The sequence below is a fragment of the Nerophis ophidion genome, linkage group LG05 (assembly GCF_033978795.1).
Source record: "Nerophis ophidion isolate RoL-2023_Sa linkage group LG05, RoL_Noph_v1.0, whole genome shotgun sequence".
NCBI lineage: Eukaryota > Metazoa > Chordata > Actinopteri > Syngnathiformes > Syngnathidae > Nerophis > Nerophis ophidion.
In genome coordinates, this window is record NC_084615.1 from 34,790,743 (window position 1) to 34,812,399 (window position 21,657).

The window sequence follows — 21,657 nt, forward strand, 5'->3', positions numbered from 1 at the left end:
TTCATTTCATTAAGTGAATCATAACTGACTTAATTTGTTATGAAGAAAACTTATTGTATTTAGAGTGATTTGATGTAAATTGTGTACAAATAGCAGAAAGTGAACATATGTGTGAGTAATTGCTGTGAAGTGAGTTAAAATAAGCTTTGCTTTTTGCGACTCCTTTTCGAACATGTTGTAAGAGAATAAAAAAATTATGAATGAAATTAGTTTATATCGGTCATATAAATCAACCATTTTGTGTGATCAATTTAACAGCACAGATATTACATATTAACAATCATACACATATACACACAAAAATAAAAAGAATGACCGAAAAAGGAATAGGCTGAAGCCAAGGCTTATATTTGCCTATCCTATACATTCATTAAAATTAAAATGTGTACACTACTTGATGTATCATGTTGAAACGTTATACATGTTCGAAATAAACTTTAAACAATAAACTAAACTTAAACTTCAAAACAAACCAAACAGTCCACTTGCGAATGATTGAATGCTCTGAAAATACCATGACCTGGATCTCAATGAGCTTCAAGCACACCTGTGAAGTAAAAAAAACATTTCAGGTGATTACCTCTTGAAGCTCATCGAGAGAATGCCAATCGTGTGCAATACAGTAATCAGAGCAAAGGGTGGCTAATTTTAAGGAACTACAATATAAAATATGTTTTCAGGTATCTCACCTTATTTCTTAAGTACATAACTCCACATGTGTTCATTCATAGTTTTGATGCCTTCAGTGACAATCTGCAATGTAAATACAGTAGTCATGAAAATAAAGAAAACGCATTGAATGAGACACACCTTCTCATTTATTTTCTTTATGAATACAAGCTTAAAATATATATATATATGGTGTGTTTGTGCGTGCGTGTGTGTGTGTGTGTGTGTGTGTGTGCTTGTCTCCTATAGGGATTGTAAAAGATGGGCAAAACACCCCGCCAAAAAAGTACAGTTCCTCTTTAAGAATCTGCTGCAAAACCAAAGCATTTTGAACTGAACCAGCCAGTCACCAGCTGAATAGCCCGAATGATGGCAAAGAGAGGACCTCAAATGGGGCCTTGAAGAACACTAAGTTTAACAAATGACTACTGACTGAATCTGAAGTAAACCAGATAATGCAACCCTAGTAATATAAATCACATTCCGAGAATAATTTTTAACTGCCAAAAAGGAGAGGACTTACAAGGGTGCTTTGAGGAAGGCGTCAGTTATGTAAATCACAAGTTTGGACCCCAGTGTTCTATGCTTGTTAGATTAAAATGTCAATGCAAGGATCTGCCAACGTGTTAACAGTTGCTCCAAGAGGAGCATTCTAGTGTTTATAGGTATTTGCTGCAAAAATGTTTGAGTCCCCAATTTTGAAATTAACTTGGGGGCCAAACATGATGTCTTTCCTAGGCCAGACTTGACTCCTGGGCAGCCTGTTAAATGACCCTGCTGTAAAGCGGGCAACTTCTTGATAAAAATAAGCAGGCGGAGTCAGTGACATGTAAACTTTGAAAAGCCAAACTCATATTTTAAGGCAGCATGCCATAAATGATCCCCTTAAATGTGAGGTATAAGCTTTAGCCAGCGCTAACCTAATAAAGCATGGACAATATTACGGTATTTTTGTAGTATTTACCCAACATGTAATTGTTTTTACATTTAATACCAGCAGGTCGACAGAGTGGATATACAATGACATATTTAAGTTGTGTCTAACACTTTCCTCACGAGAAAGAATGTTCCATATACACCAGGCTTGGGGAATTATTTTGACTCGGGGGGCCAAATTTTGAGAAAAAAAATTTGTCCGGGCGCCGGTATATATATATATATATATATATATATAAATACCTAAATACCTTACATATATACATTTTCCATACATATATACATACATACAGTATATATACAGTACATATATATATATATACAAATAAAAACACATATATATACATATATATATATATATGTATATATCTGTATTATTATTATTTTGAGATAATCTTCTGTACATTATGTGTGCATGCCTAATACAAAACCTCACAATAATGTCTGATTGAATTCTAAAAACGGAATGGACTTTTTATTTTTACCGAATGAGACACCCAGAATGTAAATGAAAATAAAGAATGTGGGATTTACAATATTAACTGTAAACGATAAAACACAGAATTTTGACCACATATGAACGCCACACCCCCTCTCGATGGACATATTTTACAATCAAGCGAAACGCAACAAAAATGCAACAAACACGGCAAAATATGAATGCAAAGGGTAAAAAAACCCCACCTACAATCTGATATATCACTAAGCTTTAGAACTTGTTGTTGTAAAAAAAAATGTCCCTGACACTCACATTTCAGGCTGGCCGCTCTGGAAACACTGTGGAAACGCTCCACACACACACTGCTTGGTGCCTTGTCTGAGCTGCTGTGACTTAGATTACCATAGTAACTAATTAGATTGCCATATTAACTAGTATATCATGCAAAAGAGCAGATTCTAACCCTTGAAATACTTCTTATAGTTCAAGACTTACGGTCATTTGAAAACATCACTGCACATCATAATGGCAGCTACAGTTCCCATCTTAAAGATCTAAAAAAAAAATATTTGGGAATGTCCGGCGGGCCAAATTGAAAAGCTTAACGGGCCACATACGGCCCCCGGGCCTTAATTTGCCCAGATCTGATATACACTCTAGGTTTTGGTCAGAAATTATGTTCCACCGTACACCCTAGTTTTTGGTACATGTAAGCAGCTACATGGTTAGCAGGGTGCTGACTTTTAAGTATCAGGTGTGGGCGGAGCCAATTATCAATAGTATCAATACCTACTGTAGTGAAGTATCAGTAAATGCATGATACTGTAACATCGATATTTTTCTGTTCATTACTACATCATTTTTTGTGGTTTGTGTTATTGTTCGTAAACAGTAACGGTAACACCAATACTGCCCCTTTAACTACTTTTTATTGTATTGGTTCCAAAATGTGTGCTTCCACACATTACTTTTAAATCATGTTTACACTTCCACTTATTGAGGTATATAATAACAGCTAAAGCAAGGTGCTAATATTTTGGTTGCACCTTTTATTTCCTTTATGTAATAGCATGCAGCTAAATAATCCTAACTGACAGTACGATATAAAACAGTTTTAATACATGAAGTGTACCTAAGGTACAGTAGTAGTGTTTTGTTTTCTTTGAAGTTTCTACTCCTGCTTGCTTTTTTCTATGTACATTACACATTTCTCCATTGTACGATGAATTAAAGTCCACCTATCCTTTAAAAATGTATTTTGCACTTTGTGACATGTTTACAGGGTATCTAGCACTTTGAGTCTTTATTTATATTTCACTGTGGGTGATATACTTTTTGTAGTCAAATAAAACCATTTGGTCCTAAGTAATTCATGTTTATTTTGTTACAATTTAGTACACCGGCTTTAGAAAATGAATTAGAGCCAAGTCGTGCACTCAAACACGTGTAAATAATCATGTTAGTAGTCGACTGATCGAAAAAATTATAACTGACTAGTTGATTATTAAAATAATCCTTAGTTGCCGTGCCACTGTTAAGGACAACATAAATGTCCCCTGCAGAGGACACTGACTTTTAGGTGGCTGTTAAAGCGCCCTTACTTTAAACTGCTTTTTCTTTATGAATACAAGCTTAAAAGTTATTCATTTAAAAATGTAGCTTGTATCTATAAAGGTGCTGCATTTTTGCCGAATATCAGGGGTGTCAAACTCCTTTTCATTGAGTGCCACATCGCTGTAATGTCTGCCTTTATAGGGCCGCTTTTTTAAAATTAATTAAAATTATGCATGCGGGCAATAACCTGTGATTAATCATCAAAAAATAAATACATAATTTGACAGGATTGATAGGAATATGTACCAGTAATCATCTCATATTATTAAATTATTGCCTATACACTTGACAATTATTTTTTTTCATATACAAACTAATGGATACATCATATGCGAAGGTAAATATTCAACTGTTCATTTTTGTATTTACTAACATTCAATGCGTTTTCTATATTTTCATGACTATTTACATTGTAGATTGATACTGAAGGCATCAAAACTATGAATGAACACATGTGGAGTTATGTACTTAACAATAAAAGGTGAAATAACTGAAAACACGTTAGGCTCCAGCACCCACCGGGAACCCGAAAAGGAACAAGCGGTAGAAAATGGATAGATGGATGTTTTGTATCGTAGTTTCTTCAAAATAGCCACTCTTTGCTCTGATTACTGATTTGCAAACACTTGGCATTCTCTCGATGAGTTTCAAAGTCACGTGAATTGAAAACCATTTCAGGTGACTGCCTCTTGAAGCGGCTTCACGGTGGAAGAGGGGTTAGTGCGTCTGCCTCACAATAAGAAGTTCCTGCAGTCCTGGGTTTAAATCCAGGCTCGGGATCTTTCTGTGTGGAGTTTGCATGTTCTCCCCGTGAATGCGTGGGTTCCCTCCGGATACTCTGGCTTCCTCCCACCTCCAAAGACATGCACCTGGGGATAGGTTGATTGGCAACAGTAAATTGGCCCTAGTGTTTGAATGTGAGTGTGAATGTTGTCTGTCTATCTGTGTTGGCCCTGCGATGAGGTGGCGACTTGTCCAGGGTGTACCCCGCCTTCCGCCCGATTGTAGCTGAAATAGGCGCCAGCGCCCCCCGCGACCCCAAAAGGGAATAAGGGGTAGAAAATGGATGGATGGATGCCTCTTGAAGCTCATCGAGAGAATGCCAAGAGTGTGCAGAGCAGTATCAGAGCAAAGGGTGGCTATTTAGAAGAAACTACAACACAAATTAATGTTTTCAATTGTTTAAAACTTTTTTTTGTTAAGTACCTAACTCCACGTGTTTATTCATAGTTTTCATGTCTTCAGTGACAATTTACAATGTAAATACTCATGAAAAAAAGAAAATTAAATGAATTGAATGAGGTGTGTCCAAACTTTATATATATATATACATATATATATATATATATACATATATATACATATATATATATATATATATATATATATCCACATACACACATATATCCATCTACATATATATATATACACAGTATATACATACATACATATATATATATCCACATACACATATATATATCCATCTACATACATATACATACACACATATATACACACACACACACACACACACACACACACACACACACACACACACACACACACACACACACACACACACACACACACACACACACACACACACACACACACACACACACACACACACACACACACACACACACACACACACACACACACACACACACTTTAAGAATCTCCTGCAAAACCAAAGTATTTTGAACTAACGTCGTATAGACAAAATGGTATTGTTGTAGTATTTACACAACATGTAATTGTTTTTGTATTGCACTATATAAAAATGTAATATTTAGCATGATTAGATTATAACGTTCAGAATATACGCATTTTTCCTGTCAAAATTTAAATAATTATTTGCATTTAGTAAAAAAATAAATAAATCAAGTATTTTATTAACACACATTTTTCCCAGGCTTTCGCGTGCCACATACAATGATGTGACGGGCCAGATCTGGCCCCCGGCCTTGAGTTTGACACCTGTGCCTTATATGATATCAACTTAGGGCATGTAGGAAAATGTGTACACTACATGACTAAACTGAAATGGTGGCAAAGATAACAAACAGTATTTGCCAAATACAATGTCACCAACATTAGCATATTTGTTCAATATAAGTGAATCTGCTTTTTCCGGTGCCGTTTAATGGCCTCTAAATTTTCGCCAAGCATGGAGATTTAGGGCTTTTTTGCCTCAGACTAGTCTTTTGCCAAACAAAATGAAGAGGAGAAGGGATGCTATCAGAGAGATAGAGAGAGCGAGAGGGAGAGAGAGAGAGAGAGTGAGTGAGAGAGCGAGGCCTTTTTGTCAGTAGGCATAAATAACTGTCGGTGGGATGTAAACATCAACGGTCATAACCCACCCAAATTAAAACAAATGCTCTGGGTGGTATTAGCTCGCATTTCTCCCTTTTTTTCCTAGTCTATTTTTCCTATTCGTATTTTTTCCATGTGTTTTTTAAATTTGGAACATTTTAATAGCTGTTTAATTAAAACCAAATTCCAATCAGCTTTGAAACAAAAATGTTTCCACACAATCTTTTGAAGGCGAGTGTTTGTTTATGCAAAGGCAACCGCATCCAGCGTTATCTTTTAGGAACAACACTGCCACTTATCTGCCTCAGGTTCTGCTATTATTTTGAAAGGCTGCAGCGATAAGAGAGGTTAGGTCAGAGCATACACACAAAGACAAACACAAATTTAGTTTGAAAAAAAGAAGATATATATTTATAAAATGTTCACCTGTACACATATTGAGCACGGGTAGAAATATAAATGCTTCTGCAGAGTACATATTACAAAAGCACACAGTTTATCTTTGGACCAGCAAAGACAAATCAGTGATTAAAATGCATTTAAATAAAATTTGGTCTTTACGGGAACGATAAAAGGACGAGGACAGCCTCCGTCCATCCGTTATTCCCACTCAAAGTCTGTGGAGATGAGTTCAGTCTGTTTAAAACATAAAAATAAAAAAGGAGGTAATTTAAAGTGGGGGTTGGGTCAGGATGCCGTAGTGCCACATAACCTTGTTGTGTTCAGCATTTCTTTCAACTCGTTGTCTGACTTTCCTGCAACCATGAAGGGCCACGTCTGGGGAGGGAAATGCAACTGCAGGTTAGGACAATATGCATAATAATCATCTTAAACATTAGTTACATATTTAAATTAAAGGCACTATAAGATAAATGTGACAACTGTTGACAATGAACCTTGCCGCTTACCTCAAGTCTTTTTTTGTTGTTGTGCTTTTTATTCAGTGACACTTCTTTGTATATTTGTGGTTTTTATTTTTACTTTTTTCCCTTTTAGTCAGTTCGTGTGATTCTCTTATCTGCTTGTGGTGAAGACAAGGCAGTACATTGCTATACACTGTGACTGAAATGTAGGACCGTGGGGTGGGAGGGTGTGTTATTATTTGACTTTTATTATTTTTTGTAATAAAAAAAAAATAATAATAATACAAAAGTATATATATATATATATATATACATATATATATATATATATATATATATATATGTATATATTTTTTTTATGGCAGGGGACAAAAAAGGGTCTTGTTCTCAGTCCCTGTTTCATGATTTCCCTATCAAATGAATAAATTAATATACATAAAAAAATCATCTTAAACAAATGTCTCTCAAACTACAGCTTAATTGCAGTTTATCTTAATACAATGACATACATTTGTATATATACATATATATGTATATAAATTAATTAGATATTTTTATACTTTATGTATATTAAATAACAGTTATTTACAATTCCATCATGTACGTTTATGTTTACATGTTATACAACACAATATAATATATATATATATATATATATATATATATATATATATATATATATACATATATATTATATTGTGTGATTGTGTGTTGTATAACATGTAAACATAAACAAACATGATGGAATATTGAATCGTAGAGAATTGTTAATTAAATTAGTAAGTACTACTTTTTTTATGACCTCATGAACTGGTCACTTGATTGTCATGAATTCAAATATCACAGACACCTTAGCCATGTGGCTAAAGAATCAAGCTACATCTTTGCGAGAGTAACACATTTTTTAACATAAAGAACTTAAACATAACGAATAATGTGATGAGTTCATGCAAACTAAGAGCAACGGTCTTTTTTTTCAGAAAATATTGAGTTTGATCTCAATTCAATACTATGTATATTTATATGTGATTGCTTAATTAAGCATCACACAAACAAAGACCTTTGGACACAGGTTTGCTTGTTTTAAACAAAATGTCTAAGTCATGTTAAATGATTTTATTTTATTAATATGAATAAGTAAAACAGTGTATTGGATAAGACAACATTTGATTTAATTTTAAAAAGACGCTTAAAAGTTATGGTAGAATAAGTGTGAACTAAATAGTTGTAATTGAACGAAAGGTCATATTTGTGCTCCGAGCGTTTACTGCCAGGCTTACCAGGTTGACGGGGTGGATGAAGCCGTTCTCGTACTTGTCGTTAGCGAGAATCTCCCGCAGGTGCGCGATGTAGCTGGACGCCAGGCGCAGGGTGTCTAACTTGGACAGCTTGGTGTCGGACGGCACCCACGGCAAGGAGGTCTTCAGGCGGGAGAAGGCCTTGGAGAGGACGCGCATCCGGGCTCTCTCTCGGGCGTTCGCCGCGTTCCTCTGCACCGGCTTTCCCGCCTCCTCGCAGGCGCTCTTGCGTGACGCGGACTTCCGTGACGCCTTCCGGCGGCGCTTAGCCGGCGTGTTGTGGCTGGCGCGTCCCTCGCCGTTGGAGCTCTCCTCCGTGCTCTCCGTGGAGTCCTTGGCGAACTTGAGGATGCCGTCCAGCAGCTCGTCGTCCACGTCGCTGAGGGAGCCGGTGGACATGGTGGCGGAGGCGGTGTTCAGAACATGGGCTGCCGGGGGCTGGAGTGGACTGCGTGGGCGGACATGTGTTCATGGACTGCGAGCAAAGTAAGTCGAACATAGCAACTAACATTATTTTATATCCATGAGCAGGGAGGGCGTCCACTTCCACGATGGGAGGAGACAGCAGCATGGATCTGCCTCAACTTTATTGCATCATTGGGACAATAACTTCTTACAAAAAGTCTAGTTTAGGTTTTCAAGTACAAATCTGATCTCTATAGTTGCAATATTGATTTTGAACCTCCTGTTCCAGGACACCCAGGTTTGTTTACATCTCTAACCCTTTTTCTCATGTACACATTAGTGTTGTGTGTAATACTTTTCGGTACTACCGTATTTCCTTGAATAGTCGCCTGGGCGCTAATTAATTTAAAACCTATTCTCACTCCTGCACTTATTCAAGGCAAGCGGTAAAAGTAAGCAGGCGCTAGCAGGCGCTAATAATTTTAAAACCTCTTCTCACCCCTGCACTTACCAATGGCATGGCATAAAAAATTGATTGTGTTAAAAAAAAATAAAAAAATTATTCTGCGCCTGCGGCCTGGTGGTTGGGGACCTCTGCTCTACAACATGTCATCGTGCCCACCTTTACTCCATGCTATCTGCGTGCCAGTCGGACCATGCATTTCACTGTTTCTCATTTGATATTGCAATGCATACTTGGTCAACAGCCATACCTTTTACACTGATGGTTGTGATATTAACAACTTTAACACTCTTACTAATATGCGCCACACTCTGTGAACCCACACCAAACACATATCTTGAGAACATTGGCTCTGTAACACATTATAAACGCAATATAGGAATTACCCAGAATTCCAATGAATCCATGACTCTTGGCTATATTATGCACCCGCCCCCAACCCCGCCCACCTCAACCAGCACAGAGAGGGGAGGGGGGCGAGGTTTGGTGCCAGCGGGGTGTATAATATAGCCAAGAGTCATGGATGCATTGGAATTCTGGGTCATTCTTATGTTGCGTTTATAATGTGTTACAGAGCCAATGTTTTCCAGAAATGTGTTTGGTGTGGGTTCACAGAGTGTGGCGCATATTAGTAAGAGTGTTAAAGACAAGTTGTTTTATATCACAACCATCAGTGTGATCTGTATGGCTGTGGAACAAGACCCCTGGTTTACACACAGTGAAAGCGAAAAAAAAGACTTCATCATTTTGGAAATGACGACAGGGGAAGCATCACTCGTGATGTCACGACTTTGACCCGGCGGTAAAAGTAAGCATGCGCTAATAAATCAGGGGAGCGAGTTTGACTCAGCAGGAAATCAAGGCAGGCGCATATTACATGCCCGGCGGAAATTCAAGGAAATACGGTATTCTAAATAAAGGGGACCACAAACAATTGCAATATTGGCTTTATTCCATCCATCCATTTTCTACCGCTTATTCCCTTTCGGGGTCCGGCTTATTTTTTTATCAAAAAATCTTACGGGACATTAAACATAGGTTTTTTACTGCAAGTTTATCTGTAAATAAAATAGAGAACATACACCATAGTCTTTGGTGTGACTCGGCAGGTGGGCAGCACGGTGTGACAGGGGTTAGTGCAGGGGTCACCAACGCGGTGCCCGCAGGCAGCAGGTTGCACGTAAGGACCAGATGAGACGCCCGCTGGCCTGTTCTAAAAATAGCTCAAATAGCAGCACTTACCAGTGAGCTGCCTTTATTTTTAAAATTGTATTTATTTACCAGCAAACTGGTCTCGCTTTGCTCGACATTTTTAATTCTAAGAGAGACAAAACTCAAATAGAATTGAAAATCCAAGAAAATATTTTAAAGACTTGGTCTTCACTTGTTTAAATAAATAGATACATTTTTTTACTTTGCTTCTTATAACTTTCAGAAAGACAATTTTAGTGAAAAAATACAACCTTAAAAATGATTTTAGGATTTTTAAACACATATACCTTTTTACCTTTTAAATTCCTTCTCTCTTCTTCTTTCCTGATAATTTAAATCAATGTTCAAGTAATTATTATTTTTCATTTTAAAGAATAATAAAAACATTTTAATTTAATTCCTAATTGTGGATTCTGTTTTTCGAACGAAGAATATTTGTGAAATATTTCTTTAAACTTATTATGATTAAAATTCAAAATAATTATTATGGCAAATCTAGAAAATCCGTAGAATGAAATTTAAATCTTAATTCAAAGTATTTTGAATCTCTTTAAAAAATTTTGTTCTGGAAAATCTAGATGAAATAATGATTTGTCTTTGTTAGAAATATAGCTTGGTCCAATTTGTTATATATTCTAACAAAGTGCAGATCGGATTTTAACCTAATTAAAACATGTCATCAAAATTCTAAAATTAATCTTAATCAGGAAAAATTACTAATGATGTTCCATAAATTCGTTTTTACATTTTTTCAAAAAGATTCAAATTAGCTAGTTTTTTTCTCTTCATTTTTGTCAGTTGAAAATTTAATGTTCATTTGTTTGTGTGTTTTCTGCTCTTTTAAACCGTTCAATTAAGTGTTTTTTTCATCATTTATTCTCTACAAAAAACCTTCTGTAAAAGGAAAAAGGCCTGGGCAATTATTTTGACTCGGGGGCCACATTTAGAGAGGCTGGTGTATCCATTTTTATGAACACTATTGCAAAACCTCACAATAATGTTAGATTGAATGCTAAAAAATTTCTGGCAGACTGCCTTAAAAACGTATTGGAATTTAAATTTTTTTCTATGAAGGATAAAACACTGAATATTGACACCATATGAACGTCACACCCCCTTTTAAAATCAGGTGAAACGCAACAAAAATGCAACAAACAGTGAAATATGAACGCAAAGGGTACAAAATAAACCCACCTACAATCTGATATACCTGATACATCACTAAGCTTTAAAACTTTGTTGTGAAAATCTCCTTCCGCGTCTATGGCAATGCTTCCTGCCCCTGCTTGGTGCCTCGTCTGAGCTGCTGTGACGTAGATTACCATAGTAACTAATTAGATGACCTTTTCAACTAATTAGATGACCATAGTAACTAATTAGATGACCATAGCAACTGATTATATTACCAAATTAACTAGTATATCATCCATAAGCGCAGATTCCAACCATTGAAATACTTAGTATAGTTGAAGACTTACGGTCATTAGAAAACATCACTGCACATCATCATGTCAGCTACAGTTTCCATCTTAAAGATCTAAAAAAGATTATTTTGGAATGTCCGGCGGGCCAGATTGAAAAGCTTAACGGGCCGCTTGTGGCCCCCGGGCCTTAATTTGCCCAGGTCTGTTCAAGGTACTCAAAGTGCTTTGACACTATTTCCACCTTCAGCCATTCACACACACATTCACACACTGATGATATTTTTTTTATGACATTGTAAACAACAATCCAGATATTTTCAAATCTGACCCAGGCCTCTTTTATTTATGGAAATGGATATGAATCACAGTTTGTTTACGAGTTGGAATGCATAGAAAAAATAGAATACAAGTTCTTGTCTCATACAAAGTTTGTGAATGGAAAAGTGCAGTTCCCCTTTAAAGTCAGTCCCTCCATAATTTTGCGGGCTTATAATGTGATGGTTTTGGCCAAAAATGCCTGAATCCACAGCATGATTTTCAGAAAATTTTATCAAAAAGTGTTTTTTGATAACATTAGAATCAACTTGTAAGTTATTGAATTTATTCATGTATTAAGTTTTCTGTGTAACCCTAACCTCAAAAAGCACAGGTTTTCATCAACAATGTGAAAACAAATACTGTATTGATGTTGTACTCCTTTTATACCACTCAGACTTAAAAGTAGACACTAACTAGCAGTAAAAGTACATACTCAGAGCTCTTTGTCAATTTACTGTAGCATTTTAATTGATAATAATCAATAATAATAACTAATCATAACATCACCTAAGTTTTCCTCATTGTCCCCTGTCTGCACTGCAGACTTTGTGTAAGTTTTGCACATGAAAAGCATTTGTCCAATTTAAACATTAATTAATGTTCCAACACATTTACCCCCGCACGTTAAGAGCATTTGTTGACTGTTGAGAGTGATCTATAGCGCAAATCTTTCTTGGTAAATGAGAGCCAATGAGTGTTAATCATCACACTTCAACAACTCTAACATGCATGCTGCATCTTTGCTTAGTCAGCATTGTAAATTACAAAATGTTCCTAATTGCCTTACCTTGGATTAATCAAGGTAATATGTATTTACATATACAGTATATATAATATATATATATATATATATATATATATATATATATATATATATATATATATATACTGTATATATAAGTGAAGTGAATGTTTATAGATTACCCAGAAGACTTAGCGCCTTAGATAGAAGAAAAAAGTAGGTCTGATCTACAACAATTGTGTCGTTCAATCAATAAGATGTGGTATAATGTATATAACATAAGATTTGATCAGGCCGTTTATGTGCATGTTTTAGGGCTGCTCACAGACAACTGAAATTGGAAAAATGACATTGATTATCCAAAATGTGCGGGGAAATTGCGGGCATTGGACAAAGTTGCGAGGCTGCACATAATTGGCAGGGATCAGTTAAATTTGCGGGGAATGACGCGACCACGACATCCGAAATCTTGGAGGGACTGTAAAGAACGCTGATGTACACACGTACACAGGCATACATTTCACAAAAAACACATAGGTTTCAGCTTTTTTTGTCATATAACTACAATACTTATAAAAATTTAATAGTTCATCAAAACATCATACTGTACTTTACGTCCAACTTCGAATTTGGATGAACTACTAAGGCTACAAGCCATGTTTTACTGTGACTTTTTAAATGGGAACTGCACTTGGAATTTTTTCCATCATTCACAATCATCATGAAAGACATGATGACATACAGTATGTATTTATTTTTAATGCATTGTAACTCCCAAAAGTCCACTTACAATGGAGCCAATCGGAGGTCATTCATTCTGCTCATAAAATCCAATAAATAACTATACAAAAAGCGCCAACAATACTCCATTTACATTTTGTGACTTGAATATTAACCAAGTATTAGTGATATTGTTATTATAAGCGCTAACGCAGACAAACTATTTATGGTGGCGCCGCGATCACAAGCTTGTGTTCTTGTGTTGACATGATCGACTGATCAGCTGCTTTCTTGTTTCCTCGCACGTGGAACATTTTTTGTAGATCCTAAATCATGTATCTCACCTGGATAGTGGAAGGAAGAGGCATCCAGTTTAGACCTGGGAAATGGCGAGAACAACACAAAGAGACGCTTGCTTCTACCCCTCTTTTATTCACGAGGATTATGAGTAATTATTCATCTTATCGGGAATATACTAAGATTTTGGCAGAATTTGTACAGTAAGTGAGGTTTTATTATGTTTGTTGGCTCTCATGAAGTCTGCAGCGAGTAATTAGCAGTGATGTTAAAATAGCAAATGTATTGCATTTCTTAAATTATTGCGCCGCCTATGCTTAAAATGAGCAAAATATGTAAATATTAAATATTACTATAAATGTGCCCAATTATTACATTACATATGCATCATGTACAGCAGTGGTCTCCAACCACCGGGCTCGATTGATACCGGGCCACAGAATATTTTTTTATTAATTTTTTTATGTTTTTATTTTTTTTATTAATTTTTTAAATTTTTTAGTAAATCAACATACAAAACAGAAGATTCAATTGCAATTAGTGCGCCAACCCAAAAAAACTCCCTTTTTTATGACAAATTATCAAGCGTTGACCGGTCCGCAGCTACAAAAGGTTGGGGACCACTGATGTACAGTACAGGCCAAATGTTTGGACATACCTTCTCATTAAATGGGTTTTCTTTATTTTCATGACTATTTACATTCTAGATTGTCACTGAAGGCATCAAAATTATGAATGAACACGTGGAGATATGTACTTAACAAAAAAAGGTAAAATGACTGAAAACATGTTTTTTATTCTAGTTTCTTCATTGATTACTCCTTTGCACACTCATGGCATTCTCTAGATGAGCTTCAAGAGGTAACCATAAATGGTTCTCACTTCACAGGTGTGCTGGAAGCTCATCGAGAGAATGCCAAGAGTGTGCAAAGCAGTAATCAGAGCAAAGGGTGGCTATTTTGAAAAAAATAGAATATAAAACATCCATCCATCCATCCATTTTCTACCGCTTGGGGGGTCGCTGCAGCCTAATTTAGCTACATTCAGGCGGTAGGCGGGGTACACCCTGGACAAGTCTCCACCTCATTTTAGAATATAAAACATCCATCCATCCATTTCCTACCGCTGGTCCCTTTTGGGGTCGCGGAGGGTCGCTGGAGCTTATATCAGCTGCATTCGGGCAGGATTTATAAAACATGTTTTCAGTTATTTCACCTTTTTTTGATAGGTACATAACTCCACATGTGTTCATTTATAGTTTTGATGCATTCAGTGACAATCTACAATGTAAATAGTCATGAAAATAAAGAAAATGCATTTAATGAGGAGAAGGTGTTTCCAAACTTTTGGCCTGTACCGTTTATAACACATTAATGGAGGTATTTGGACGTTTTTAAGGGCTTTACAGGCAATAAGAACGGCTCCATTGCAAGCGGACTTTTGATCGTATTCATTTACTATTTAGAATAAATATAAAAATGAATTAATGATTGCGAATGAGAGGCAAAATCCCCACAAAAGTACAGTTCGCCTTTAACAGGAAGTTAAATAAGTGTACTTAGTAGTATCCATCCGCTTCCACTCACAAAGTAACTTTCAACACATCGTGCCAGTTAGGAGGGTAAAGTGCAAGGACAAGGAGGAGGAGGGAAGCGGGTCAAGTCTCAAATGGCAAACTGGCGCCTCTGTCCCCTCTGATGTAATTGATATCAGGCACCCACAATCCTCTGTTTGGCCTCTCACATCATTCCGCACCGATGCCACCAAGGGGGAAGGAGGGCGGGCCGTCTTAGGACAAGATGAGCACCTTGCTGTTGGAAGTAATTTAGTGCATCATCTTGTTTCAGCGTCTTTGGCTTGTGCATGGATAAGAGGTCTTTCCCTCGAGAGCTGACCTTTCTGCTTCCGGTGTCGCAACATCTCCAAGAGAGCAAATCTACAAGGGATATTTCAGATTGAATGCGATGCAGGCAGCATCGGCGGGCGAGGTGAACGAAGCCATAGAGTCAAAAGAGGAAGTGAGGAAGGGGTTCAGTCTCCTGGGTGGGCCTGTAATCAAAGCGGAAAAGTAATAATAGAGTGGAGGAGATTGATGATCACCTCTGAGCTTCATGCGTCCACCAGGGAGACGGAGACGGACTAAAATAGCTCATGAAAAAGATTTTGCACGTCCTTTTTTGCCTTGGCTTGTTGACTGAAAAAACACGCAACATTCGGCCATAACTTTACATATATTACTTATGTCTCTCGTGAGGTCTGTACGCCAAAAAACAAAAAAAGCTATCATTTGTTGTCATAGTGATGTCGGTGGAGATGCTGAAAACAAAGTGTAACATTTTCCCTCTCCACAGAGTGGCAGTGACACGGGGCAACAGGTGGGGAAAAAAGGGGGTGAGAGGGGGACGAAGAAAGACAAAAAGTCAGGACCTGGCCGAGTATGGAAGGACATGCTGCTAATTAGCCGCTACAGTGTCAAAGGTCAGTGTGGTTGTCTGATGTCACCATTAAGGGACGGCTTCCAGATGTTGTGTTCTTGTCTTCTTTAATGTGCAACTTAAACACTTCATCTGTTTACGCCCAAAATCCATCAATTGCTCTTAGCTTGCTAGCTTATTGTTTTACAAGTCAAGCTAATGACAACTCAAATGTTCGAATGCTTTTACCACTTCATTAGGTACATCAGCACAATCCGGTGTCAGAGCTGTATTCTGAATTCTCTCTTTACAGAACTAATGTACTGCCGAATTAATTTAGTGTTTGCCCTTCCCTGGTAATTGAGTAATAGTTTTGTCTGTATACAATTAACACACTAACACATAATGGCTAAGTGGGACACCCAATATGTGTACATATGTACACATTGAGTTTTTCTTTGAATATATATATATATATATATATATATATATATATATATAGTGCATTCAATTGAATATGGGTTGAAAAGAATTTGCAAATCTTTGTATTCCGTTTATATTTACATCCAACACAATTTCCCAACTCATATGGAAACGGGGTGTATGTATATATATATATATATATATATATATATATATATATTCAATTGAATGCACTACAAAGACAAGATATTTGATGTTCAAACTCATAAACTTTATTTTTTTTTTGCAAATAATAAATAACTTAGAATTTCATGGCTGCAACACGTGCCAAAGTAGTTGGGAAAGGACATGTTCACCACTGTGTTACATCACCATTTCTTTTAACAACACTTGATAAACGCTTGAGAACTGAGGAAACTAATTGTTGAAGCTTTGAAAGTGGAATTCTTTCCCATTCTTGTTTTATGTAGAGCTTCAGTCGTTCAACAGTCCGGGGTCTCCGCTGTCGTATTTTACGCTTCATAATGAGCCACACATTTTCGATGGAAGACAGGTCTGGACTGCAGGCGGGCCAGGAAAGTACCCGCACTCTTTTTTTACGAACCCACGCTGTTGTAACACTTGTCTTGCTGAAATAAGGAGGGGCGTCCATGATAAAAATGCTTGGATGACAACATATGTTGCTCCGAAACCTGTATGGACCATTCAGCATTAATGGTGCCTTCGCAGATGTGTAAGTTACCCATGCCTTGGGCACTAATACACCCCCATACCATTACAGATGCTGGCTTTTGAACTTTGCGCCTATAACAAGCCGATTAGTTATTTTCCTCTTTGTTCTGGAGGACAACACGTCCTCTGTTTCCAAATATAATTTGAAATGTGGACTCGTCAGACCACAGAACACCTTTCCACTTTGCATCAGTTCATATTAGGTGAGCTCGGGCCCAGCCAAGCCAGCGGCGTTTCAGGATATTGTTGATAAACGGGTTTGGCTTTGCATAGTAGAGTTTTAACTTGCACTTAAAGATGTAGTGACCAACTGTAGTTACTGACAGTGGTTTTATGAAGTGTTCCTGAGCCCATGTGGTGATATCCTTTACACACTGATGTCGGTTTTTGATGCAGTACCGCCTGAGGGATCAAAAGTCTGTAATATCATCGCTTATGTGCAGTGATTTCTCCAGATTCTCTGAATTTTTTGTTGATTTTTATGGACCGTAGATGGTAAAATCCCTAAATTCCTTGCAATAGCTCGTTGAGAAATGTTGTTCTAAAACTGTTCGACAATTTGCTTACAAAGTGGTGACCCTCACCCCATCCTTGTATGTGAATTACTTAGCATTTCATGGAAGCTGCTTTTATACCCAATCATGGCACCCAACTGTTCCCAATTAGCCTGCACACCTGTGGGATGTTCAATATAAGTGTTTGATGAGCACTCCTCAACTTTATCAGTATTTATTGCCACCTTTCCCAACTTCTTTGTCACGTGTTGCTGGCATCAAATTCTAAAGCAAAATAAAATGTTTATCAGTTTGAACACCAAATATGTTGTCTTTGTAGCATATTCAACTGAATATGGGTTGTAAATGATTTGCAAATCATTATATTCCATTTATATTTACATCTGACACAATTTCCCAACACATATGGAAACGGGGTTTTGGAATATCTTGATATTTTTAGGCCATATCGCGATATACGATATATATCTCGATATTTTGCCTTAGCCTTGAATGAACAATTGATACATATATTCACGGCAGTATGATGATTCTATGTGTCTACATTAAAACATTCTTGTTCATACTGCATTAATATATGCTCATTTTAAACTTTCATGCAGAGAAGGAAATCACAACTAAGTCAATTGACCAAAACTGTATTTATTAAAGTTATTAGCAGGTGACTTTTCAAATGATGCTACATATTAGCAGTAATGCTACTTTTGGTAGCAACGCTTGTGCCCCACACTTGACAAATTAAAGTTGTCTATTCGACATATTCCCACTTGAAGCCAAACCACCGCCAGACGATGGACCCCCTGCTGTTTTTCTTGGGAATTAATTCTTCCTTCATTTGTTACCAGATTCGCACCTTCTTTTTATCGTATTACCACTCCGCTAGCATCACAGCTAACGTTACCCATGCTGCTACCTCTCTGCTGGGCAAGGGCGTATACGTATGTGATGTATGACGTGACAGTATGTGACCTGTGTAAGAAGGTGCGCTTACACTCTGTGAGAAGGAAACACAGGAAAGAGCGTGAAGAGCCTGCAGTGTAATGGCCACAGCTAAAAACAACTGCCTGAGAACGTATACTCGAATATCACTATAGTCATTTTCTATATCGCACAGAGACAAATCCGCAATATATTGCGTATATCGATATATCGCCCAGCCCTAATATATATATATGTATACATGTATATATATATATTGGGGATATGTATTTATATATGCATATGTATTTATGTATATTTGAATACGTATGTATGTATGTATATATGTGTGTGTGTATGTATATATGTGTATATATATATATATATATATATATATATATATATATATATATATATATGTATATGTAAATGTATATATGGGTAAATATATGTATATATATCTATACAGTATACATGTATACAAAATGTGTGTATATGTATATATATATTGTATGTACATGTATATATATATATATATATATGTACATACAGTATACATATATATGTATATATATACACATATACACATGAAAGAGCGTGAAGAGCCTGCAGTGTAATGCCCACAGCTAAAAACAACTGCCTGAGAAAGTATACTCGAATGTCACTATAGTCATTTTCTATATCCTACAGAGACAAACCCACAATATATTGCGTATATCGATATATCGCCCAGCCCTAATATATATATATATATATATATATATATATATATATATATATATATATATATATATATATATATATATATATATATATATATGTATACATGTATATATATATTGGGGATATGTATTTATATATGCATATGTATTTATGTATATTTGAATATGTATGTATGTATATATGTGTGTGTTTATATATATATATATGTATGTATATGTAAATGTATATATAGGTAAATATATGTATATATATCTATACAGTATACATGTATACAAAATGTGTGTATATGTATATATATATTGTATGTACATATATATATATGTACATACGGTATACATATATATGTATATATATACACATATATATATACTTATATATACACATTATATATATATATATATATATATATATATATATATATATATATATATAATTACTTTATGTATATGTATGTATGCCTTTATATGTATGTATTTCCATCCAGCAATCCATTCATTTTCCACCGCTTGACCCTTTCGGGGTTGCGGGGGGCGCTGGAGCCTATCTCAGCTGCATTCGAGCGGAAGGCGGTGTACACCCGGGACAAGTTGCCACCTCATTGCAAGGCCAACACAGATAGACAGACAACATTCACACTCACATTCACACACTAGGGCCAATTTAGTGTTGCCAATCAACTCCAGCTTCCTCCCACCTCCAAAGACATGCACCTGGGGATAGGTTGATTGGCAACACTAAATTGGCCCTAGTTTGTTAATGTGAGTGTAAATGTTGTCTGTCCATCTGTGTTGGCCCTGGGATGACGTGGCGACTTGTCCAGGGTGTACCCCGCCTTCTACCCGATTGTAGCTGATATAGGCACCAGCGCCCCGTGACCCCAAAGGGAATAAGCAGTAGAAAATGTATATATATATATATATATATATATATATATATATAATATATATACATCTTTATATATATATATGTATATATATATATATATATATATACATATATATATGTATATATATACATCTTTATATATATATATATACACATATACATCTTTATATATATATATATATATATATATATATACACACATATATATATATACATATACATATATACATATACTGTGTATATATATATATATATATATATATATATGCATATATATATGAATATATATATGCATGTAAAATATTACAGGTGAAACAGTCCACAAAATCCCCGGTTCAGATCTTACCAATGTTTTTGGTTTGGATTAGTACACATGTTGTTGATTTTAAACACCAAGGAATTTCATACATCTATATCTATCCATTAATTTTCTACTGCTTGTCCCTCTCAGGGTCGCAGGGGGTGCTGGAAACTATCTCAGCTGGATCTGGGCGGTAAGCAGTGTACACCCTATGTTTTTGTTAAATCAATTTTGTCATGCAATTATGTAAAACCTGAAAGAATGCGACAATTTGCCTTTTAATGCATCATTAAAGCTGCTTGAGGCATTGCTGATTTCAGCATGCATTTCATTTATTGAAAAAAAACAGTTATGTTTAACTGTCACCAAAATAGAGAGGAACAATTTTACATTCCCTTAAAAATGACATATTTAATATACTGTGTGTCTATTACCAGCTCCAAATAAATGAAAATGAAAATCAAGCTAAATTTAAATGACCATGTGTGTCACCAACTTAGCAAAGCATTTCGAGCGAATCACTGCTAGTATGCATCATTCTCAAGCAGAATGAGTCCAACACCAGCCTAGACTGTTAAAATGATATCTAAACAGTGGACGTCTATCCTTGAAAATATGGAAAGGCTGCTGATGGTGTGTTTGACTAAGAAGAAGCTGCAAGGAGATACCTTAGAAGTTTGCTCTCCAAGGTAAACTGTCAAACTGTCAAAGTACCTGCAAAACATCATTTAGGCTATATTCTGATAAAATAAACACAATGAAATGTTTTGTAGACCACAACCAAATGTTTTTTTTATGTAAAAAAAGAATCATAACATGACCCAGTAAAACGGGAACTGCACTTTTTTTTTTAGAAATGTTGCCTATTGTTCACAATCCTTATGACAGACAATAAGATAAGGTTGTTGTTTTTTTGCATTCTAATTTGTAATAATCAGGCTCATTTTAGGTGGCTCGCAATGCAGCTAATGGGACCAATGCATTTTGCCTCTAAATCACTTTGAAAATGCATCTAAAAACCACCAACAAT

At 36.1% G+C, this 21,657-nt stretch overlaps 2 protein-coding genes across 5 annotated transcripts in view; one reads left to right on the forward strand and one right to left on the reverse strand.

Annotated features, from left to right (window-relative positions):
* Nucleotides 1-378: 378 nt before the first annotated feature.
* On the reverse strand, nucleotides 379-8,633 carry tcf21 (transcription factor 21). 3 transcript variants are annotated; one of them, XM_061900670.1, is made up of 4 exons: nucleotides 8,118-8,633; nucleotides 6,687-6,751; nucleotides 690-753; nucleotides 379-547 (listed from the first exon to the last, which is right to left on the reverse strand). In XM_061900670.1, the coding sequence occupies exons 1-3, from the start codon at nucleotides 8,532-8,534 to the stop codon at nucleotides 726-728; spliced, it is 510 nt and encodes a 169-aa protein (XP_061756654.1). In that variant the 5' UTR covers nucleotides 8,535-8,633; the 3' UTR covers nucleotides 379-547; nucleotides 690-725. The 3 variants fall into 3 exon arrangements, with proteins under 3 accessions (XP_061756654.1, XP_061756653.1, XP_061756655.1); XM_061900669.1 differs by lacking the exons at nucleotides 379-547; nucleotides 690-753 and adding an exon at nucleotides 6,358-6,610; XM_061900671.1 differs by lacking the exons at nucleotides 379-547; nucleotides 690-753 and having other exon boundaries at nucleotides 6,358-6,751; nucleotides 8,118-8,632.
* The window catches only part of tbpl1 (TBP-like 1), a 91,335-nt gene continuing 77,670 nt past the window's right edge, over nucleotides 7,993-21,657 (forward strand). Inside the window, exons 1-3 of one of the 2 annotated variants that reach the window (XM_061900668.1) lie at nucleotides 7,993-8,621; nucleotides 16,068-16,194; nucleotides 20,778-20,820. In XM_061900668.1, the coding sequence (XP_061756652.1) occupies nucleotides 8,559-8,621; nucleotides 16,068-16,194; nucleotides 20,778-20,820 (233 nt within the window). In that variant the 5' untranslated portion in view covers nucleotides 7,993-8,558. Of the gene's footprint in view, nucleotides 8,622-16,067; nucleotides 16,195-20,777; nucleotides 20,821-21,657 lie in introns of those variants that run through there. The other variant, XM_061900665.1, reaches the window with a different exon arrangement.